General features: G+C 33.3%; 2 protein-coding genes across 2 annotated transcripts; both read right to left on the bottom strand.

The window, feature by feature from the left end:
- Positions 1-5688: 5688 nt before the first annotated feature.
- LOC123915896 lies at positions 5689-7332 on the bottom strand. Its single transcript, XM_045967173.1, has one exon. It carries the CDS (start codon positions 6763-6765, stop codon positions 5827-5829), a length of 939 nt encoding a protein of 312 aa, XP_045823129.1. The 5' UTR covers positions 6766-7332; the 3' UTR covers positions 5689-5826.
- A 3047-nt stretch (positions 7333-10379) lies between these two features.
- On the bottom strand, positions 10380-17752 carry LOC123915879. Its single transcript, XM_045967151.1, has 6 exons — positions 17245-17752; positions 15135-15311; positions 14433-14558; positions 13917-14114; positions 12749-12913; positions 10380-11049 (listed from the first exon to the last, which is right to left on the bottom strand). The coding sequence occupies exons 1-6, from the start codon at positions 17515-17517 to the stop codon at positions 10648-10650; spliced, it is 1341 nt and encodes a 446-aa protein (XP_045823107.1). The 5' UTR covers positions 17518-17752; the 3' UTR covers positions 10380-10647.
- Between the last annotated feature and the right edge of the window lie 7975 nt (positions 17753-25727).

Below are 25727 nucleotides of genomic sequence, written 5' to 3'. Positions count from 1 at the left end.
GAGTCGAACTCTCATTAGCTCGACTCAACTCGTTAAGAATTGGTTCAGCTCAAAACTCGACTCGAGTTTATTACGAACTATTTTTTTAGCTCAAACTCGACTCATTTTAAATTCACGAACAACTCGGTTCGGCTCGTTAAGTTCAACTCGTTAAGTGAATCGCATGATTTTAAAGTCAATTTTGTGGTCAAAATTTCAAAATTGGATCTTTAACCTTTTAAACTATTTTTTTAAAAAGAAAAACCAAATACCAAACTAAAATAAAAGTAATCCCAACTGTAAAATGGATAAACGCATACAAAGTTCAAACCGACATAAATATGCATAAAAATATAAAATAAAAAAAACAAAAACCGAAAGAAATAAAAGTCATCACAAGTGTGCAATGAATAAACGCGTACAAAGTTATTTTTTTGTTAAAGAGAAAGTTTAAAAAAATTAAAGTGCAAGGTATTGACTATAGTCGTATAAGTTTAAATAGAGCTTGAAAAAGATTTGGAAAGTTATATATATATATATATATATATAACGAACTTAATGTTGGAACAAGGTTGGTCCTGCAACTATCTAACTCGGGAGTTTTGATGATACCAAAATATGGAGAGAACAGTTTTATGCACTAACGTGTTTGTTAAGTATGCAGAAAATAAGTGAAAGATGTATCTGAAGATGTTGAAAGGCCTCACATAAAGGACGTTGAACGAAGCGGGACTCTGACTCTGAACTAGGTGAAGTCTGTGACTGAGTGAAGTTCGAGTTATGTCACTAGTGTTGGATTTCAGACTTTATGCGAGATGTTCAGTTAAAAATCCAAGTAATCCCAGACAAGAGGAAACGACCAATGACTTAATTACACTTCTATGATATTTTCAACTTAAAGTCAATGATCAAAAGAGACGTTGGAAGAAGATCTTTGCCATCAATATCAAATGGAGTATTTCCTTTTATGAAGCATCAGACAAGGAAATCAAATATGGAAAGCTTTGCAACGGCAACGCTAAAATCACGACAATCATCATTGAAGAGGACGACGCTCCTAATTCAAACTCCAACGGTGATCTACTTCCTCAATACAGCTATAAAAGAATATCAAAGAAATCGAAGCAAGTACAACACACAACATTGAACATACACATTAACGTACATACTTGCACAGACAAATTCTTTCATTCTTTTTAAATCGTCTGTATAGATACTTAGGAGAAAATACTAAGTAGAAGAGCTTAAAAATCATTTGTGTAATATGCTTATAAGAAGTACCCTATAAACACAAAAGGAGTCATTGACAAGTAATCAGTGTTATTGGTTGTTGTAATCTTTCTAGATTATTGGATTAAGTCCGTGAGGTACAAGACAAACTCACTCAGGTGGGGTGGACTGGAGTAGCCTCATTATAGGTGAACCAGTATAAAAATCAACTGTGTCATCCTCTATTCTTTCACTCTTTACACTTTGTGTTATTGTTAATAGCATGTCTTCTTTCAGAGTTTTGCTGTTTGTGTTAAGAGTCAAGTTGTTTATAGTCAGAGTTTTATTAGTCGTGTTAAGTTTTGGGTATTGCAAAAAGATTTCTAAATCTATTCAACCCCCCCCCCCCCCCCCCCCCCCCCCCCCCCCCCCCCCCCCCCCCCCCCCCCCCCCCCCCCCCCCCCATTTCTTGTGTTTCTTGAACCTTCACTTAATTCTTAATTCAAGTTCAGCTCATTTGGTTCATAAATCAAGTTCAACAAGTCAACTATCAAATCGAACTTCGCGAGTTGACTTGGATCATTACCGACGGTACTCTTAAAGAAAACATGCTCAGGTCATCACATGTTTACAAACAAAAACTCAAAGTTCTTCTTCCACTTGAACATCCATTTTTTTTAATAATACAATAAAATAGGGTAATTTGACCAAAATTTCATTAGCTATGTACAACCCTGAGTGTTTACCAAAATTTGTTCCTATCAAAACTATCTCTAATCTCTATGCAAATATGAAGACTATGCAAACAATGGAGACTACGCAAATTAAGGTCAAGTCGGCACAATGGTTGCTATCCATGTACACATGAGATAGTATGATATGCATGCTTCTGTTTTTAGACATACAATTGTAACACTTGTTGCTTAAAAACCAAGGCACCATTCACTTGAACATCCATAACTTTCACAGAAAATTTTAAAGAGGTTGTTAGAATTAGAGATACACAAATAGGAAAAGAGAAAGACGGCTAGGGTTTCAATAGAATACCAATAGCTTACTTAACATTACAAAAAGGTTACTGGAGAGAATATATAATAAAATCTAATGGACTCTGAACTAACAGGCCCAATATCATAAACTATTATTTTATTATCTAACACCTACTCTCAAACTCATGATGCATCAACGAGAAGCATTATGAGTTTGTCAAACAAAATACGAAAATAAAATAAACTACCAAATAAAATAAACTTCTAACATCACCCTCAAGCTAAAGCTTACTAAGCTTTAAGCTTGTTACAAGCATTATGAGTTTGTCAAACAAAATACGAAAATAAAATAAACTACCAAATAAAATAAACTTCTAACATCACCCTCAAGCTAAAGCTTACTAAGCTTTAAGCTTGTTACAAATTGGCCCTGACAATAAATCAACCCAATTAAGATCATGATCAACTGAGAGCAGCCATTCGCAGTCAATACAAAAACCATCAAAGAAGGGAGAAACAAATCAAATATCCAACATCCAATCTAGTCCGGTCCAAAGTCAACCAATCCAAATCGTACTAAATCAAACAAAATCTGACCAAACAGAAGAATCAGCCAATATAGAAAGATGCAATCAAACAGAAGAAGTGCAATAGGGAGAAGTGCAATGCAATCAGAAGAGAAGTGCAATAGGGGGAGAAGTGCAATGCAATCAGAAGAAGTGCAATAGGGAGAGAAGTGCAATACAATCAGAAGAGAAGTGCAATAGGGGGAGAAGTGCAATACAATCAGAAGAAGTGCAATAGGGAGAAGTGCAATGCAATCAGAAAAGAAGTGCAATAGGGGGAGAAGTGCAATGCAATCAGAAGAAGTGCAATAGGGAGAAATGCAATGCAATCAATCAGACAAATTAGAAACCAAAATTGTCAAAAAAGACAAGCTTCCTTGTGTTCAATCAGTACCGTACATATTGCAATCCATCTTATATTCATCCATGTTACACAGTAACAACCGATATAACTCAAAGTCAAAACCCAACACAAATTGAACTTGAAATACTTTCTCCACTATCTCCATATGCCAACACCAAATCATATGCGGCCACAAGTGCACAGAGTTGTAACATTCAAATAATTCATCTTGAGAGAAACAATTGTGTGAGATGCAAACCGACGGCGACGAAACAAAGCACATAGGCACAAGATCAAAGCACAACCACACCGATTCAGAGACACCAAGCTTCAAAGAACAAATCAACGACAACATAAAAACAAACATATTCAAAAGACCAACACTTGAAATTAAACCAAAATAATCACAATATTCTCAAACTATTGAGAACACAAGCAGCGGAAGCAACGACGAACGGTTCATGGTGGATCGAACCTTGCTCTAGATACCATGTTAGAATTAGAGATACACAAATAGGAAAAGAGAAAGACGGCTAGGGTTTCAATAGAATACCAATAGCTTACTTAACATTACAAAAAGGTTACTGGAGAGAATATATAATAAAATCTAATGGACTCTGAACTAACAGGCCCAATAACATAAACTATTATTTTATTATCTAACAGAGGTAACAGAATTAAGTCAACAAGTAATAATAAAAACCGACTTTGGGAATGAATATATTATCAAAAGATCCAATATATACATGGCACCTTCCGAATGAAAAAGATGCCTCCCTAAGAAAATCTTGCATTTTCAAAAGTAACATTTTATATATTTTTTTAGTATTTTCCTAGTTTTGACACCACCGAACCATGTATTCCAAAATATTATTGACTCTCCAAATGAGATAAATAAATAATTTTTTTTGACAAAAATATCTCTATTATATTTTCTTTCTTTGGTTTTTGAAAAGGTAAAAGCAATTTATTAATACTAAAAACCTTCCAACATCATAACTATTTGACAAACAATTTTTTTGTAAGATATACAATTAGTATTATTTATTCTTTTAAAACTTATAAACATAGTTTATTTGTATATGACATTCTTTATATAAAAATTTATTTATTATTATTAGTGACATTGTTTTATAGAATTTATGGCATTCTTTTTATGAAATTTTCAAATTTTCATATTTTTAATACTTTTTTAAAGACTGAGTTATTCGATTCAACCGATTTAATAACTATATAGTCTTATCATAGAGACCGATTCATTCCATCGGTTTAATCCGGTTTGTCGTGCGGTTCGACCAATGACCCAGTGGTTCGACCAATGAACCAGTGACCCAATGCCCTCGCCGGTTCGATGACCGATCCGGTTTTTAAAACAGTGCCTTTTAGTTTTGGTCCTTACAAGTTTTTTTGTTAGACTTCAGTCCCTGTAGTTTTAAAAAATTTGTTTTTGGTCTCTAACATAGTGACATTAGTAAAACGTTTAAAAAAGAGCTAAAAATAACGGAATGTCATGTGACTCATTCATTTCATGCATTTGATGGAGTGAAATGATGAACCACGTAGCACTCAGTTACTTTAAAAAAAATTGTTTAACGTTTACTAACGTCAAAGACCAAAAACAATTTTTAAAAAAAACGATAGGCCTAAAATTCAACAAAAAAACTTGCAGGGACTAAAATCAAAATGTGCGCATAGATTAGTAATTTTCCATTAAAAGTTATCCAATTCATATCTTTAGAAGTCAACAATTGATTTGTTCAATACATAAATACTATTTAAAGTATACTTAAGGGCACATGTTAGCATGCCCTATATTTAAACCTTGATTTTATGTTGCTTATGTTGTACTTTCAAGTCAAAGGAAGAGAATAGAATAATTAAAAGGTACAGAATTATAACCTCACTCATGAGCATATAAAAAGGTATTTAATGACAAACTAACAATTGTTGTAACATGTCTGTTAATATGACTTATGTGTTCGAAGAGTTGACAACATAACTCTCTCGAGTTCAATTTCTAGAGTCGCTCATTTCAAAGACAGCTCAATCCTGTATAAGAAAATTGAAAGTCCTACTACCGACTCGAAAATGAATCTCATAGTTAGCCTAAAAATAATTAAGCAGGGGAGATACATTGAGCATATACTGGAGCCAAAGACCTAACAGTGAGTTAGAAAAAACAAATTACTAGTATACTATAGTATACTATTACATTAGACTTAGTACATGGATTATTTCAGAGACTGCAGCAGAGTGCAGAGAAATTTGATCCATTTCTTAAGTCCACAAATAGCCAAATCAATATAATGGGAAGAGGGTCCCCGTGAGCTTAACTTAGTTGGTACTGATAGGGACATTGCATTACATATGCAGGGGTCGGAGTTCGAACTCTGGACACCCCGCTTATTTCACTTTGAGTGAAATTTTTGGCCACTAGGTTACATATAATAATGAAAAGAGTCAAGGAAACATGTTGACATAACAGATCAGGGATAAAGGAGATAAATGTATTGGCCACTAGGTTACATATAATAATTAAAACTCTTTGTTGGTTATATGATATAAGCACATCCTATGCAATTCAAATAAATAATAATATCAATTGAAACCAAGTAAACTAAATTTCTAGAAATAGTCACAGGAAGCATTTTAGTTCATCCGTTATGAACAGAAAAATTACAATGCCATGTCACACAAGCAAGAAAAAATTAGTTCATTCAACAATAATCAATTTCAAAATCTAAGGAATGTAATCATTTTCTATTATTGGTCTTGTTCTAGTCCCAATTGCTAATGGTGCTTTGGTTCCTCCAATAGATGTCATCTGCAAAGTTTCATTACTATCAGCAGTCCATTCCAATTCCTGTATCTTCATCCCTTTTTTGATCTTTATCAATCTAACAACCAATAAACTCAATATAATCAACAATATGCATCCACCAACCAAAGATCCAACAATTATCCAAACCTTAGACTTTTTCTTCCTACCACTTTCACCAATAGTAGCAGCAACAGCAGCAGGCGCCGGAGTCGGTGCAATAGACTCGACAACAATCGAGAAGTGCCCTTGTTGCACTGTTGAACACACATTATCAGGTAGTAAAATATCAAATTGCACTGAACCATGTAGATCAAAATACACACACTTAGGAACTGAACCATATGGTGCTGATTTCACATCATTGAACTTAATCAAAATCGGTTTATCAGAAGCTCTTATATCCAACTCAGGTAACTCATTAGCAGACAAATCAACACCACTATATGACAATAAACCTAAAACAGGTGCTAAATATGTGTAACCAGGTAAAGGGTAAAATTTTTCAGACCAATTTCCTAAATTATGATAAACAAAAACAAGCCTCTCTACATAAGGCTGTTCAACAACCCCAGTTGGGATCTGAAATTCTTTGTAGGATTGAACACCTCTTGTTCTTAAACTACCACTTCTAAGCCTCAATGCTGAAACTTTAACACCAGTTAGGTTATTGGGCAATTGAGCATCATAAGGTACACCAGTTTTAGGTCTAGAAAACGCCTTAAAGGCGTGAACTTGAAGAACCGAATCAAGGGCTCTTGATGAAATATCATCATCAAATGGAACCTGAGCAATTGAAAATTGAAATGAAAGTAACAATGGCAATGTGAGAATTGCAAGGAAATTTTTTGCAACCCTCATCAAGATCTCATATGTTAAATCAAAATTAAATAAAACCCAATAAAAATCTATCAAAAAGGGACACAGCTAGTGAAGCTAGAATGCAACAATGAGTGAAAAAGAGAGAAACTTTATAGCTTACACAGCACAAAACGGCCATGAATTGTTCAACATTGTGTTGTGGTGACTCTGCAGATGAAGACAATGTGAGAGAATTTTTTTGCAGAAACTTCACTTCAAGAATGATAAAAATCAGATCTTTGAAGAAACTAGTTGCTTTGCTGAAATGGGTTGGAGACAAAATGTTGAGATTTTTAACAGAGAATGAGTTTGGTGTTTGAGATTCATGGAAGAAGATAATGGAAAAATGGTGTTTTTTTTTAACCTGAATTTTGGATTAAAGGAAAATAATGGAAATGGAAAATTGGGTGTGGAAAGAAAGAGAGATTAGAAAATTGGGACAAATGGAAACAGAGCAGAGAATGAGGAGAAGATTTAGGGAGCGGCGTTGGTGTATGAGATTGGGAGTGGAAGATACACTGTGGTATTAGTGCATGCAGTGCAGACACTCTTGAGTCTCTTGACTCTTCTGCTGTTTTTTATCTGTCTTAACTAAACCACTAATTAGTACGAGTATTTTTTAATTACTCTTTTAGTCTTTAATAACATTGGTCCAAGTGGTAATAGGTTTGGTCTCCTTAATTATATGGTCAGTGATTCGATTAGAAAGTATAGTTGAAAAAGAAGAATTAATACCATATCTTTTTTTTGTTACTTTGCGGCCTGCTCGATTCGAACATAAGATACTTCAATCATAGGGCGCACGACACCTCTATGATTGGACGTGTTGCAGTGTTCAAACTTGTATGACACTCATACGACATGTGTCGGATAGTTCATACCGGTGTCAGAAAAAAACTCAATTTTTCCTTTACTTTGACACTCCTTTGATCGTTGTCCGACACATGTAAGATACTCATACGACACGTGTCAGACAAGTGTCCCAAAAATATTATTTTTTCTTTGCTTATTCTCTTCTTAGGCACATATCAGACATTTCTACAATATTGATTAATGAGGGATTGAAGACATTACATTTTTTATTACAATATTTTTAGTTTTTCCGATAGTAAATAGATAAAAAAAAAGGTAAAATACTATCATATCTTGTTTTAAAACTTTTTTAGAAAAATAACCTGCTCAAATTTGATTTACATGTATATATTTTGATTCTCAATTTATATGTTTTATAAATATGTAGCGGTGTCGGTGTCTTATATTTTTTACATTAGTGATGTTGCAGTGTCTGTATCGTGTCGCGGTGTTCGTGTCGAAATCTGTGGTTCATAGGTGCACCATATTACAATTTTTTTTTATAAGCAGCGCACCATGTTACAATGAGGCGCACAATTTTTTTTTGTTTACAATGAGTGGGAATCGAACTCATGACCTATAACATACTACCCAAACCCCTCACCACTATAACAAACCTAGTGGCATAAGGCGCACAAAATTTTGTAATTAATAACATGTTAGTATTTATAAAAGAATTTAATTTATATGCACCGTCGGTGTAAAGATATTTTGCACATGCGTCCAATAATATACAGACACATCAAGTATGGTCATTAAAAACACATGATGTGTCACATTCATTAAATGATGTGGCAACGCGTCATTGGATGTATGTGTAAAAAAAAATTACACCGACGGTGCACAACAATTAAACTCTTTATAAAAATGGTCAATGTCATTTAACTTTTTCTAAATAAAAAATTATTTAATTGTATTCTTTAAATTATTTCTTATGGAATTTTTTTTTTGAAAAAATTTCTTTTGGAAATGTGTTGAATGAAATAAAAGCTTTCTTGAAAAAAAAATTACTTTATTGAGGGATAATTTAAGAATAAAAACATTAAATAAGATATATTTTTTTGTCGAGTAGCTTAATGGCTAGAATTTCACTCTTTAAAGTAAAATAATGGGAGTACCAGAGTTCGAACCTTGGTAATTGCATTTTACATACAACGTCCCTACCAATTGAACTATGTTTACATGAACAAAAATATTTAATATTTATTTATATTTATGACCATAAAAAGAAATTGATGAATTCTTTTTGTTAATAATTAAGACAAAGAGAATAAAATGCAGTTTCAATATTAGGGTGATATGTAAATATTTAAAATATATCATATATCAAAACAATATATTTTTATGGTTTTTTCTACACTACGCTGATAATTTGAAGTTATTTATTCAACAATCAATGAGAATAAATCATATAAATGTGGAGTAAAAATTAGTTATGAGTTGAGTACCACTTGAAAACTTAATTATGAGACTTATTTTCATTGATTGTTGGTAAATACTCTATAATTATCAAGAGATAGTACAAGCTTGCTTATAAAATTAAAAAAAAAAAAAAAAAAGAGATAGTACAAGCTTCACCTATTTTTATTGTGTGTATATATATATTTTATGATTGTTGTATGTCTTTTTTGAAAAGAAAAAAAAAAGTTCATTGGGTATTATTTTAAACCTTTGTCTTGTCAAAAAACAAAAATGTGAACCTTTGGTATCTTTTAAATCAAGGAAAAGGACTCACCGAAAAGTTTGGGGAAAAGATGAAAAATATTGCAAACATTGGATCAAAGCAAGTACATTTAGATCAGCCAATAATCGCAAATCAAAAAAAGACATAAGTTGCCAGTTATTGCAAATATGATTTAATGGTACGCGGAATCTAGTCAATGCTACAACCAACTATCTGCCCAAGTAGGGTTCATTCACAACCAAAATAGGAAAGAAAAGGAGTGACCAACCGAAGCCTTAATATATTGCAGATTACTTAATAAAAATCTGAATCATGGATAGTCAATTTCTAATTAAATTTTAAAGTAAGAGAAATTCGTAATTGTCAAAAAAAATAAAAATTAAAGTACATATGGTTTTCATAGCTTGGTTTTCACTAATCTATGAATATTATGCAACAAGTGTCACTCACTTGGAAAATTGTATTTCATTTTTCTAATTAGTCTCGTTTTCACTTGAGCTTATTTGTGCTTGGATGTGGATTATGTAAAAAGCTTAAAAATTGATAAGGAACTGTTAGAAAAAAAAAAACTACATGTTACGTTGGAATTGCAATACATGACCATTGACCAAACTTCTCTATACTCAATAGTGTAGGTGAGGTTCCCCACAAAATATTTAAAACCAGTTGGTAAATCACTAATGCACACATGCTTATGCTTATGAAAAATTAAGTTTAGCTAAACAATGATATAATGTGATGTGATCCCAAAATAACTCCTGAAATAATGGGAAGCTGTTCCATGTACAAAGGAACACCAACCACAAGATTAGTGGTTAGTTCTGGAAAAGAAGTTTTCAATATCCACACACAAGATCACAAAAACAGTATGAACTGAAATAAAGAAATATTGGTACCCTATCACTGTCACTAAATTGTGTATCTTTTAGCAATTTGCCCTTTAACAAGCACTAAATGCACTTATTCTATTAAAAAAAAGCACTAAATGCACTTGGTGAGATAGTAGTCTACAATCTACTTACGTTTTACTGTATCTGGGATTAAAAGTTAAACATCCACCATGATGCACACACCAAAATAATAAACTGAACTTGAGAAGTAACAGTATTTTGATATACAGAAACTGTTTTTGTTTTTGGCAAATATTGCTATACAGAAAATAGCCAATCTAGGTTGTATATGCAGGTATTATAATTTAAAAACAAAAACACGTAAAGTTACATGATATAAGGTACAAAATTACATCAAGCTAATGTCACCCACGACATATAAAACGAGCAACATCTAAATAAAAAATCAGAGGCATAAAAAACGGTGCATCACCAATCTAATAGAAGAATTTCATGTCATTTTGCATCCTTTCCAGCTATAGAAGAGATCCTTGTAACTCCAGAACTAGTAGAATCCTTTACAATCACCTCAGAACTCTTTACATCCTTTGCTGATATGGGATATGAAATGTTTCTTGTTAATTCTGAATCCGTGCCAAGGTTGGCTTCTGAAGACAGTGATAGGGATTTTGCAGATGAAGTAATAGAATCAAGGGACATAACAGGCACTGGGGGTAGGTTAAGAGGATTAACTTCAGAGACTTCCTCATTGTTCTCGTCTAAGTAGATAACATCCTGCATTGTAAGCTGATGATATTCAACAACCTCCCTCAAAAAGCGATTCTCACGGGCATAAACTGAGTTCTCATGGGCCAAGCGAGCTTTCTCAGCTAGGAGAGTTTCAAGTTGAAGTCGTATCTGTAAGGGAAATGCTATCATTAAATACAGAAAATTTTGGTGGAATGAGCATAGTTGGAGAACATTTTCCACAAGGACACAATGTGCTTAAAACCTGGATAACCAAATCAATTTATTTAAGACTGAATTATGAACCAGAGCTGGGAAAAACTCAAATTTAATCATTCTAAATTTGGGAACAACTTCCTGTCTCTTATTTTTGAGTGTCTTAGAAGGGAAAGCAGGGAGAGTAGTAAAAGTACTTTCTTTTATAGTTAATTTTCTAATTAACATACAATGCAAATGGAGATTACGGGGTGGTTTGAAAGAGTTTATTTTATGCCAAACACTTAAGAAAATGTTTGAAAGAACCTATACAAATAGTTTAGTAAAAAAATGATATATTCATAAGTTGCTTTCATCTAATTTTCTTAAGCTTAATAGAATATCTTATATAGAGCTTATACATGTACAGAACTTAGAATATATTAATACTGAACTTTAGGGAATCATAGCAAATCATTTTCCCCTTGGCCCCACATTTGCATAGTACATATTTTGTTTTTATACAAAATAAGTACTCCAAAATTCATGTATACAAATAGATTGAGAAACTTATGGCCATCAGTTCTCTTGGAATGTGATTCATGTTATTGGGTTCTAGAAACAATGTCGACATTTCAAAGCATCCAACAACTTTACAGTTGAAACATAGAAGCCAATTTAGGGTATAGTCAAACTCCAGGTTTAAAAATAATTGAACTCTGAATACTTGGAGCCTATTTGGTAGGAGAAAAAGGTGTGTTCATTCCTTTTGAAAAAGGTGGCCTATTTGGTAGGACAAAAATACCATGTATTATTTTTTATTGTTTACGAAAATGTGTACAACGAAGAGTAAAATATAGTTGATTCCGATGTTTTCTATACTAAACTTTGAAAAAAAAGAAATAAAGTGAAAATAACATGGTATTTTTCTTTTGGTAGAAATAACATGGTATTTTTGTGATTATCACTTTATTAGTGTAAACATCAAATGCAAACAAAAAATGTTTTGCCAAACCAAAGAGACCTTTAGATTACAGCCCCATCCAACTCTTTCTGACATTTTGTTTTGATGACTTTGATTATTTAAATTTAAAGAAGCCCCCAAGCTTTATTTAGTAGACAATCTAGAAATCCAATCTGGAATTAGATACCCAAGCTTTATTTACTAGACAAATACTGATTTTTATTATATACATTCTCCCTATAAGAATACCAATTTAGTAGACAACAATCATCCCAGAATACTTTTCACAAAAAAAAAAATGACAACTGAAAAGAAGCAGGTTGCACTGTTATTAAAGAAGCATTCTAAGTTTGAAGTCTAAAACCCTGCAGTTGTATCATTAAATAGTCATCCCATGCATGAAACTCCCATCGTATGGGGCTTGAAGTGGGTTAAATATAAGCAGATATGCCCTCACGAGCATAGAATATTGGGGGTTTGGTAAGAAGCACTATATATCCGTAAAAGGCGTATTATAATTAGTAACCAAGCAAAGGTGGATGATTGTACTCGTGAGATGAGTTTGCAAAAGTGAGGGGTGTCTACATCATAGGTTGATATGAAGTAAATTAAACGAACAAACACATGACATAATAACCTTCAATTTTGTCCTACTGAAAGACAAGGTAATGAAACTAAAAAAAAAGAAAGTCGACCAAAAAAAATGCATACCAAATCATCATCATCATGACTATCTCCCCTTTCACGATTTACACGGAGGATTTTATTTTCTTCCTCTAGTTGAGCACATCGATCCTTTGCAAATGCCAGATCAGCCTTGACAGTCTTCAACTCCCGAAGAAGCAGTTTTGCTTTGGCAGCCATTGCCATTGCAACCTGCACAAAAACCACATGGCAAAGGCTGCTTCAAAGACATTCATATCTATAAATTCAAGAATACTAATGAAAATCCTTTACCTTAAAAAAACCATGGAATAGAAAATGAAGAAACATTATCTACTATTGAAAGAATCCAAAACATACTATATAAGGGCAGTAAAGGCAAGAGTAAGAATGAGCTGATAGAAAACTTAAAACTAACAAAATATTAGCTTAGCATTACTCTAGCTTCAGATATCTGTCCATAAGATGGAGCTAGGAAAATTATGGCCCTGTGTCAGCTTTAGCACCCCAAAAATATTTACAGCTTAATGTTGAATGTTGATAATGTAATTAGTGATTAGAAACTGGAAAGATGGCTGGATTTAATAAATAGATTCAATGGAACAAGAGGAAACAAGCATCATTTAGGAATCTGATTACCTGTGTCAACAATTAGTGTACATTTTTGTTTTAGGTGAGGGAATCTGTACCGGACAACTATAAAGCAATGCTGCCTATGTTTGTCATATGTTAGGCATGGTCACTCAAACAACACTCCAACATTATTTGTAATTTTAGGAATTAAAAAGATGAAAAAGATGGTTTAACACTTAAATACTTTCAAAACATGTTTTAAACCTATAGCAAAAATTCTCTCTTTCCAAATCGGTGTATAAACACAAACACACAATCTTTTATAAATGAGTATTTTAATAGGTACTTATGTTTTGGAATTTGATATGTTAGTCATTGTATCATGTAAATTTGTATCTAGTACACCATATCCATGCGCTTGCTTAATAGCATAAATCGATTTGCATGAATCATTCCTATATTGAGTATCATTAGTTACACACAAAAATGCAGTATATTTTAGTAAAAACACATGAAATGAGAGGGAGAGAAAATTTTAAAAACAAACAACATAGAGCAAGAGTATAGAACATATGTTGCTACAGCACTTAACCACACATGCACTTTTACCACATTAAAAAGTAATACACAGTTGCCACCTTACGTCGCGAGATGCCTTCAGCTGAAGTTCTTGGTCTGCTTGCACTGGTGACATCTGGTTCCGCAACTGAGGGTCTTGCAATGTAGTGGAATGGTTTGTTTCCTGATTTTGTCCTACAAAGTTTCCAGGCTTTTTCCTGATATGCTTACGGGTTTCCTGAATGATATCTGAAGTCCGATTCTCAACAATTGTAAAACCTTCCTGCAAATACAAATTGCATGAGTATAATAAGTCCACAAAGCATGTCCTCATGGAAGAGGGAGAGAAGAATATGTAGGTACACATGAAGTCTTGAACTTCAAAAGAATGGGATAAACAACCTACTATAACACATCAAACAACCTACTAATTTAAGTGGAGTTTTCTTAGAGGTGCCACATCATCACAATGCTTGCTTATGAGCAACTCAACCTTCCTTTTACAGGTAAAAGATTCCTATAATCCCATCCGACCGACCGCAACTAAGAGAATGAAAATATAGATCTAATCATCAGCGAAAAAAATTATATCAAAGCTCACCTCCAAAGATTTACCAATGGTGCCACCGATATGACTAAGAGAAGATGTGATAGCATCCAATCCCTTATAAATTGCCGGACTGTCCCTTTTTAGATTTCCCTCCTCTAAGTGACTCAAATTTTGGTCCTGCGCAGAGAACGACACTAGCATCCAATTTTACGGTTCAAAAATACAGAATAAGCAGTTAATTACTAGTGAGATGAAAGATTGTGAAAATTAAGTACATATGGTGTATATGTCCCCCATTTGGTGTTCTGTTAATATCATCTCAATGTAGTTTCCATTTCTAACACTAATACTGATCGGGCAGTTTTGATGCATTTTAACTTGTACTCTGATGTAGTACATAGGATTCCTTATCTTCATTTTATTTGTACTTCTCCTTGTTTCTTTTTTATTTGATATTAAATCTTCTATTTCTGTTAACAAATATATACAGTGAAAATACTCTAGCAGACTAAACTTTGACATTCTAGACTATATAGTTCCAACTTTTTCAGTACAATATCTATCTCTTTTAAAATGCAATGCTATCTTTTGTAAGCAACATTAAGAAATTTACTACAACGTTGTTGCAGAAAATGCTGGAGCTAGAGATCAATGAAATCATATGGAACAGTTCAATTTCTTTCCCAGGGATAACATGCAATTTACAAAGCAGCATCCTATCCAAGGTATTAAGAGATATAATTATAAACTCACCTTCCCCCTAGATGTTACCCCAGGAATTTGTGACCTTGTTGTCCCAGGTGTTTCAGATTGCCGGGTTAAACTATCATCCTCAATAATTGATTTTGCTTTTCTCGCTAGAGCACCCCAAAATCCATTCTTGGACTCATTCAATCTCTTCATAGATGTATATTCATATTCTCTTGAATCCTACATTTACAAACACCTTATTATGTTTAGCAAAACTAGCCTAAAATTTTGAAACAACAGAATGATACATTTGGCGGGTTATAAAGAATACAAATTGAATAAAACAGAGAAAAGCATGTGTTAGACGTTGATTTCCAATCTTCAATTCATTCATATGAAATCAGCAATTCAGCACTAGCTTTAGGTTTCATGTGCAGTAATTGTAACAAATAGATCTTGCAGATATCTAATTTTGTATCACTACAAATTTGAAACTAGAATTGTATGACATCAAGAATTTAATGAAACAGCTCCAACATCTGGGTTGTGGGTAATATCAACCAAAGAATTCGTCCAACAAGAAAAATATACAAAAAAAATGTCCTCAGAGAAATAGACACACGCCGATCCTAAATGCCAGGCATTGATGATATAAAGATTTTCAGAGGAATTAAAGGTGATAGAGTTTATGAGCTAATTTGGATAAACTTTTCTATATAAGCATTTATAGCAAAAGAAAAGAGTAACAAATATCTCATAAGTTGAAATCAACTTCTCAACGAAAATTCCCTCACCCAACTTCTTCACGAGCATCTATTAACTTACAAGAATTTCTCATAAGTTAGTAAAACTTCATTTCAGTTGAGATGCTCCCTTAAACCAGAAGCTAATCCAAACTAGTCCTATATATACACTACATTTTCACTAATTTCCTCAAAGTTGATGTCATTTTGAATTGCCCATATATACCATTTCATATGCACCACACGGAAACACAAACTTTACAATGCGCAGGCAACAATGTGACATGAACATCAATCTTCAAGGTAATGTACACTAGTAGTTATAATCCATAACTAGCTTGGGTACATTTCTTAAAACAGTTTCTGCCAATAAGTTTTCCATAAATAGTTTTCAATTTTTCCGAACTTCGCGCTAAGAATTGTTTGTGCATAATTTAAAAAAGATAATTAAAAGTGTTAGGTCCGTATTTAAGGGAAATGACAGGAGGTCCTGATTGTTTAAATCAACTGCCCAAGCTCATTCTTTCGTTTCATCTCCACTAAGCTTCGTAAAGATAAGCATTTTGCTTAGAAGAATTATAATCTTCTATCTCTGTATCTAATCTTAAAGATTTTCAGAGGAATTAAAGGTGATAGAGTTTATGAGTTAATTTGGATAAACTTTTCTATATAAGCATTTATAGCCAAAGAAAAGTGGTAACAAATATCTCATAAGTTGAAATCAACTTCTCAACGAAAACTCCCTCGCCCAACTTCTTCACGAGCATCTATTAACTTACAAGAATTTCTCATTCATTTCAGTTGAGATGCTCCCATAAACTAGAAGCTAATCCAAACTGGACGCATATACACTACATCTTCACTAATTTCCTCAAAGTTAACATCATTTTGAATTGCCCATATATACCATCATTTTCCTCAATGTGACATGAACATCAATCTTCAAGGTAATGTACACAAATAGTTCTAATCCATAACTAGCTGGGGCGCATTTGTTAAAACAGTTTCTGCCAATAAGTTTTTCATAAATAGTTTTCAATTTTTCCGAACTTCGCACTAAGAATTGTATGTGCATAATTAAAAAAAAAAAGATAATTAAATATGTTAGGTCCGTATGGGAGGTTATTGTTTAAATCAACGGCCCAAACTCATTCTCGCGTTTTGTCTCCACTAAGCTTCGTAAAGATAAGCATTTTCCATAGAAAATTACAATCTTCTATCTCTATATCTAATTTTCCTTTGTATCATTTTTAGGCGATTCAAAAAATAAATATTATATATCAATCAACAATAAAAATACCTCAAAAATCATATGCTACGGAAAAATCATCAACAATACACTCTAATTTGCATTATTAGAGTTAAACTTACTGAATATCAAAGCTGAACAAAAACAGCAAAAAAAAAAAAAAAAAAAATCAGAGATAAACCTTTATGGATGGAGGAGCAGTTGGAGTAGGTTGTTGTTGAGAACGAGGAGACGAGAGATTGGAGTGACCATAGAGAGACGAAAGCGAAGAATCACGACCCGCAGAAGAAGCTCTAATAGCTTTAGCAGCAAGCGAAGACGAAGAAGAAGCATCAACGACTTCACCACTGTTCGAAGAAGAAGGTGCAATTGGATTAGGGTTTCGAAATGCTTCGTCGTGGAAAATCGAAGGAGAAGACTTTGAAGTTCCGTATTGTTTCCTTCTATACGCCATCGATTTTCTGGATCCAATTGAATCTCTACACGAAACGGTTCGTACTAGAAATGAACGAAACTAGCACTGTAATTGACTAATATCACTGCCGCCGCAATCCTCCGCAGTTTTGATTCTTCCAGAATCTTCGTCGGCCGTGGTTCTTTGATTCTGGATCCGATCATGAACCGCTGGACAGTCAATATTTTGATAAGGAAGTGTGTAACTCTGATGCGCGACAGGGTTTAATGGTTTATTACATCAATTTAAATTATTTTATAAATTTCTTTTCTAACATGATGAGAATAATTCATTTTGTCTCTGCCGAAATTAAGACTACATTTGAATTGATAGAACGTGAACGAGTAGAGTGGTATAAAATGAAATTCTCCGATTTGGTAATAGTAAGAAATTATTGGAGTGTCAAGGAGCATAAATTCATACGATTTCTTATCAGTCTCGCTTATTTTTTTGTTGATGGAATGTAATCGAGTGGAATAGTATGAGATGAAATTCTCTGATTAGAGTAGTAAGAAATTAATGGAATGTCTCGGAACATAAATTCATACGATTTCGTATCAGTCTATCCTTCTATTTTTTTTATTCATAATTTCTACTTTCCTTTCATTCCAAATGTTTTGTCGTGATTCTAATTCCAACAAGTGTCATTTTAAATTTGATCAGACACATATATTTGAACGATCTTTCGCTTCAACGGTTGAATTTGGTCGTAGAATCTCTTACTTATGCAACTCTCATCATTGGTAAGTCTTTCACCCTTCAATCCATTGATTCTCATGTGTTAGGGTTTTTATCTTTACACAAATTTTAATGTCTAATCCTTGATTCCTAGAATTCCGTCGTTGAAATCGCGGAGGTTTAAAGCAATCGACCGAGTTACCTTTTGTTTTACAATTTTGGAGTTATAGTTTAAGATACGGTGATAGAGTGAATTCGAACTCATGAGTGTAAAAAGATGAATGAGAAAACCAACTTTTTCACAATTCGTTCAAGATTCACTACTACGAAAATAGCCCTTAAGTGATCACACGATTAATATGAAAATCTAAAAGTGTGAAATTACAATAACTAAGTTATTTTTTGCCTCTCTTGTTATACTATGGATTTCAATCCACAAAGTAACCTAACATGATTAAGTCCTTTATTATTCAACATATCATACATACCAGAAGCATCGTCAAAGTTCCACAAAGTTCCGATCAACTTTTTCTTTTCATACCTAATGAGGATATGTGTTAAAGGAACCTGTGATAGAAAATTACTCTGATGCCTTTCATGTATTGCAGTGTGCAAATATATACAAGAGAATAATAATAACATCTCCTAATATTGAGCTAAACAAATTGATACTACTATGAAAATCTCCTATGTTCACGCCTATACATAATTGAGAGCAATTATGTGGTACTGATATCACAATATCAGTCAACTAGCATATTAATTACAATCTTTTCCATCCTAAAATAATGCCTGTCATTACCCCCCCCCCCCCCCCCCCCCCCCCCCTCAAGTTGGAGCATGTAAATTACATATGCCCAACTTGCTTAGCAAGGAAGTGAATTGAGTGGGACTAATAGCCTTAGTAAACACGTCTGCTAATTGTGCTTGTGTAGGAACATAGGCTGGTGCAATATTACCAGTAAGGTATTCATCACGAATGTAGTGGCAATCCACTTCAATGTGCTTGGTTCTCTCGTGAAAAACCGGATTCTTGACAATATGAAGCGCTGCTTGACTGTCACAATGATTTTTCATAGGCTTGGGATGTGAAATACCAAGAGTGAAAAGAAGGCCTTTTAACCATTTTAGTTCTCCTGTTATAGCTGCCATTGAACGGTATTCAGCCTCGGCGGAAGAACGAGATACTGTTTGTTGTTTCTTAGTCTTCCATGAAATTGGAGAGGAGCCGAGGAAAACAAACCATCCAGTAAGAGATCGCCGAGTTAAAGGACATTCGGCCCAATCAGAATCACACCAACCAGATAGTTGCAGTTGCAGGTCACAGTCCCTTTGTAATAAAACACCTTGTCCCGGGTTCCCTTTCAAGTATCGAACAACTCTGAGAGCAGCCTCCCAATGGTCTACTTTAGGTTCCTGCATGAATTGAGAGAGAATGTGCACACAGTATGAAAGCTCAGGCCTGGTAAAACACAGGTAAATAAGGCGACCTACCAACCGCCTATACTGCTCTGGATGAGGAAACGGCACATCTGCAGCGAGTGCCAACCGATGATTCTGTTCAATTGGCACATTTGATGGCTTAGCTCCCATAAGCCCAGTTTCAGCTATAATGTCTAAAGCATATTTGCGTTGACAAAGAAAGATACCAGCTGAGGATCTAGCCACTTCGATGCCTAAAAAATATTTAAGGATCCCCAAGTCTTTCATGCGAAAACAATCATGTAAATATGCTTTAAAATCATTGATAGCATCATGGTTATCACCTGTAATTACGAGATCATCAACATACACCAACACTACAATGTGTACTCCCGGTTTTTGTAAGACAAAGAGAGAATAATCAGAGCGAGATTGCAGAAATTCATAGTGCTTTAAAGAAATTGACAGTTTTGCAAACCAACAACGAGGCGCTTGTTTAAGTCTATATAGGGACTTATTAAGTTTACATATTGTACCAGATCGTTGTGGAAGAAATCCAAGGGGAGGCTTCATGTATACAATCTCTTCAAGGTCTCCGTGTAAAAATGCGTTGTGCACATCCATTTGGTGCAATTCCCAATCTCGTGTGGCTGCTACGGCTAACACCGCACGAACCGTAACCATTTTCACGACTGGTGCAAAAGTCTCTGTGTAATCAATCCCTTCCTTTTGATGGTTTCCAAGAATCACTAATCGTGCTTTGAACCGTTCTACACTTCCATCTGATTTATGCTTTATTTTGTAAACCCACTTACAATCGAGTGCCTTCTTCCCGGGTGGCAGTTCTGTTACTGTCCATGTTCCATTGATCTCAAGTGCATGTATTTCGCTTTGCATAGCCTCTCTCCATCGACTATCTTTCATTGCATCAGCATACGTGATATGCTCTTTTTCCTGTGAAACAGCTGAAAGAAAAGAACAATGTGCAATAGAAAAATGATCATAATTCACATAGTTAGTTATGGGATAAGGTGCACCTGAGTTTGCTTTTGGAGGAGGTGGACAGTTGGATGGGCTCAATCTTCTAGCGGTATTCGTCACATGGTTTTGTAGGCGAATTGAAGGTTGTTTGATTCTATGTCCTCTACCCAACATTGGCTCGGCTACTGGTATAAATAGACTCATAGTATCTTCTTTATCCATGTTTTGCAGATCGTCAACGAGACTAGTAAGGAAGATAGTGTCCATGAGATAAATATTCGACTTTCTAGAAATCGAAGCCAAGTGAGAATTTGAGCCAAATATTTTCACGGTATTACAAATTTCTTTCTATACACTTATGAGAGTATCCGTGTACTTGTTCATTTTCTAGAACTTGCAATTATTCTCTGCTTACCGATTGGTTTTACTTATACGCATTGAGGCATTTTATTCATTTAACCTAGAGCCTTTTTCAAGCCACCCATATATTGTTATCCTTTGCTAACCTCTTTGATCCGTAAAAATAAAATATCCCTTTTCTTTCGGTGACAAACCAGATTATAAGCCTAAGACCTGAAAAATAAAGTATTTACCATCTTTGGAGTTAGGTAGAGATCTAGTTCTCTTGTCTTGACAACATTTTAAGTGTGGGGTTGTTTTTGGAAATAGCAACATCTAAGTGTGGGGTGGTATACAAGAGAACTATCACAAAGAAAAAAAAAAAACGGAATACATCAAAAGTTCCTTAAAAAAATAGTCTCTTAAAAAAAAATCAAAATTCAAAAAGAAGAAAAAAAGAAAATAGTGATAGAATATTCCTAAAAAAGTTTCTCTTGTACTTCACCAAAAAGGATGGATGGATTGAATGTGATACATGATATTATGATGTAGGTATCATATAATTTTCTTTTTTCACTCTCATTTGTATCAGCAATATTGGTAGATGATCACAACCAAATTTTATGTCCAAATTCCTCAGAGTCCAAATTCAAATTCCTAAAATATCGGAACTTTTCCCAGAAAAATCGGAAATTTTTTTTCTGGAAAATATTCGAAAAAGTTTTTCCCAATAAAATATCGGAACTTTTTTCCCGAAAAAAGATAGGAAAATTTTTTTTCCAGAAAAAACTTCAAAATTGTTTTTATTTGAAATCGAAAATTTTTCTCCTAAAAATCGGGAACTTTTTTTCCAAAAAAAGATCGGAAGTTTTTTCCGAAAAAGTTATTTTTTCAGGAATTTTTTTTATGGAAAAAAAGTTTCCGATTTTTTCAGGAAAAATTTAATTTGAATTTGAACTCTGAGAGATTTGAACATAAAATTTTGTTGTGGTTATCCACCAATATTATTGATACAAAAGAGAGTGAAAAATAAAAAAAAAAAGAAAATTATATAATACATAATATCATGCATGTATCATATTCAATCCGTTTAACGTCTCTTCTCTAGAATCCGCCATTATAAGAAACACCATTTTCATTAACTGCAGTAAATGCTATAAAAGGACATATAGACTCATTGATATTAGTGCACAAACAGTAAAATTTTGTACAAATGGAAGATAAAGAGAGGCTTAAAGGAGTAACGAGAACCCCACCTTTCAGCTTTCACTCTCATATTTCTTTCTCTCTTTATCAACAGTACTTGTACAGTACAAAGTAGTTGAGATTTTTATTTGTGTTACTATTTATGATAAATAAAAGGGTCTTTCTCAGTTTCCGAAAGAAAGTAAAGGCGAGTGTTTATTTATCATTCAAAGGAAATAAATGAATAAATAAGGAGAAAAAAAGGATTCGGATCATCTCCGGTTAATCGTTCCATGTTGTCTGTCATGCACTAATTATAACGGTAGGATCTTTGTTGTTTCTCTTTTCAGATGTACTATTTTATTTTTCTTTATTATTTCTGTCATTAGGTTAAAGCAGGAGATTTGGCAGGACACATTAATTAAAGAAGAAGATGATCCAACTCCAAAGAAAAAAGAAACGCTTTTTTTTCCTTTCTTTCTATATTTGGATTTTATTTTAGTTTTTATGTTTGCAATAATTTGGATTTTTATTTTATTTATTTATTTATTTATTTATTTTTTGGAAATGGTGCATTTGCCTGATTTGTATGGATATGAGATTTTTAATCGTTTTCTTTCACTTCTCTGATTCTCATGAAGACATTAACTACACTTCCACCTGTTCTTTTCAAACAGTTTCTCTTACGTGATTTCTGCTTTTGACCATTCATTATCTTTTTTCTATTTTTTGGTTTGAACTCATTTAATAAATTTAATAAATTGTTTTTTTCTTATATATTTATAACTCCTCAACTTAGTGTTCTGATTCATATTTCTATTTTTATACTCCTTTTTAGTTGGTTGAAGCTTTTGGATTCTAGGTTGGGCTTTGAGTTTGATTCATGAGAAGAGTAAGTTCAAGATGTAGTTTTTATTTTATTTATTTATTTAGATTTTTGTTAATTGCATATGTTTTTATGATTTTATTTTATGCTCGTGAAATTACACCCATGATTTGATGAATTGCGCCAAATATATATTCAAGGAATAAAAAAATGGGCACTATATTTTAGTGTTAGAATTTTTTGAAAGGAACCTTGTAAGGCCTAGGGTTAGGGTTCTTGAAAGAATTTCTTTTCCAAATACATAGAAGCCAATTACATGAAATTATTGTTAGATCATGCCATTTATTAATTTTGACAAAAACATATATAGATTGCTTAGCTTGGCAGTGCTTAGCATATTAAGGCTTTTATTACAGTATAGTACGTAATCCTTAATTCATCAAACATTGGGAATTTTTTTTTTCACCACCAGCCACTGAACTACCTAATTTGAGGGGTTAGTTATGGCATTATGTGGTTTCAGCCCATCCCAATCACAGTTGTGGAGAATTGAACCGTTGTCCTTTCTACTAAGTTCATCGTTAATCATCACTGAACTAACTAATGATTGGGAAGAGTATGAAGGCTTACATAAATCCATCTCAAGAGAAAGATCAGGTGAATTTATATCTTACAAATGATATTATATTTTCACATTCCAGTTACATAAATTAAACAGATCTGCATGTTGGATGTTCACAAATAGTGTTCTTCATTAGTAATGTGAATTTAGAGAGCCTTAAAACTTTTTGAATTATTATTTAAGTTCTAATTGTTGTCTCATTTTTGGCTTAGTTTTGCTCTTTAATATCCCTTTCCGTATGCAATCATGGTGTTCAAATATTTGGTTAGCATGAATTTATTTATTTAAGAAATAGTTTAAGAGAGCTCTCTTCAGTCCACTCAAAGATGTGAAAAGGTTTTGAATTAGCTGCCGACTCATTCATTCAAACACAATAGCAAAAGCATAATATTATGCTATATTGTGAATGCGTGAATGATGCGGGAGCTAAATTTCATCTTTCTCTTGTCTTTGCTTGGACTGAAGGGAGCTCCCTTTCGCCGTTAAAATATCATAATTTTATTATTCTTGTTAGACTAGTTACAATGGTGTTGAATCCATTGTGTTGAATCTCCAATTTCATGTTGAAACCATTGCAAGGGTATGTTGAATGTGAACTGGCGGAGAGAGATGATGAAACAATTAAACACAGTTGAAACCTGCTTGGAACGCCACTTGGCGCGTTTTAATTTGCTCTGCCTGGCGCGTGCGCAACACGCGCGGACATAGCGCGTGTGGGAACTGGTCACGCAGAGAGAGAAGGTGCTTTGGATAAAAGGCAGCCACGTGGCTGCTGCTGATTGGTCCGGTGGATTTTTATGATTTTTATCCTTTGAACTCAATTATCTCATTGCAAATTAATTTTTTATTTTTTTATTTTTTTACCAAAATTCGTGATTTTTTTTCTCTACAAATAGAGCTTGGTTCATTTCATTTGGACATAGAAAAAAAAACCAAATTTTTCACTATCTTAATCTATTATTATCTTTCTAATTAGTCTTTCTTTTGAAGTTTTAATCTTTTTTTAGTGAAATGGATCCCAACAATTCTTCTAATTATGCTATAAATCTTTTTTTAGTGAAAGTGGATCTAGTGCACCGCGACCATATTCAACCGAGGTATTACCCGCTTTTGCAAATCATGTGCGTGCTAGATCTGAGTTCCGTGATAAAAAAGCTCATCAGGAATTGCAAGCAAATCTAGTGAAGCACATATGGACAAAATTTGGAATGTTTCAGGATTAAAGATGATTTGTTTCGTATTTGTGTGTTGTTTCGTATTTTAAGTTAATTTGCATCGTATTAATTACGTAACTTGTGTGTTGTATTGCATTTTAAGTTAATTTGTATCGTACTAATTACGTTATTTGTGTGATGTATTGCATTTTAAATTAAGAAGAAAAAAATATTTAAATAAATTTTGTTAAGTTTATTATTTTAATTTAATTTTAATCAATAATTATAATGTTATTTAATCATAAAAACAAAAATTAAAATTTAAATAAGAATATGAAATAGAAAGTGGTGTGACTGGGGTAGAGAAAATGGTGGAGTATGGTGTTGAATAGAAAAACCATTAGAGAGGGTAAAAGTTGAATGTGTGTTGAATGATTAGGTGGAAGAAAGAGAAAATGATGTGGAGTGAAAAAGTGAGTGTTGAATGTGTTTTGGTGTTGAAACCATTGTAACTAGTCTTATGATTACTCATGATCTACGAAGCACAAACACACCAATCACATGAAAATAAGGTAATAATTTTATTTTGTTTTAATCTTTTAGTTCTTAGGAAATTGAGCCATGGAGATGAAAATCAGATGTAACTAAAATTTTGTTAAAGATTATTCTAGCTTGGAGTTCATTGACCACATAAGAGTGATCATTTGGTTACATAATTGTAATATTTTGATAAAATAGAAATAGCTAAATATAACTGAAATGTATCAGTGTAGTATTTATTTTACGGAATTTGATTTTTAGTAGTAACAATGTTACACATTGTGCTCAGATCGTTGAACAATGTTAAAACTGTTTTGTAATTTAAATCGTCTGAACATAAATCAATACTACTACTTGTGATTAATTAATTACTGTGTCTAATTGTGTGCTTTTACTACGATACTGGAGCTAGATCCCTATTTTTTATTTGAAGTACGATGCTACATAGCCATAGCCATGCGGT

Source organism: Trifolium pratense, linkage group LG3, assembly GCF_020283565.1.
Source record: "Trifolium pratense cultivar HEN17-A07 linkage group LG3, ARS_RC_1.1, whole genome shotgun sequence".
Lineage (NCBI taxonomy): Eukaryota > Viridiplantae > Streptophyta > Magnoliopsida > Fabales > Fabaceae > Trifolium > Trifolium pratense.
Note: the sequence above shows the minus strand (reverse complement) of the source record. Positions and strands in the feature narration are given on the sequence as shown.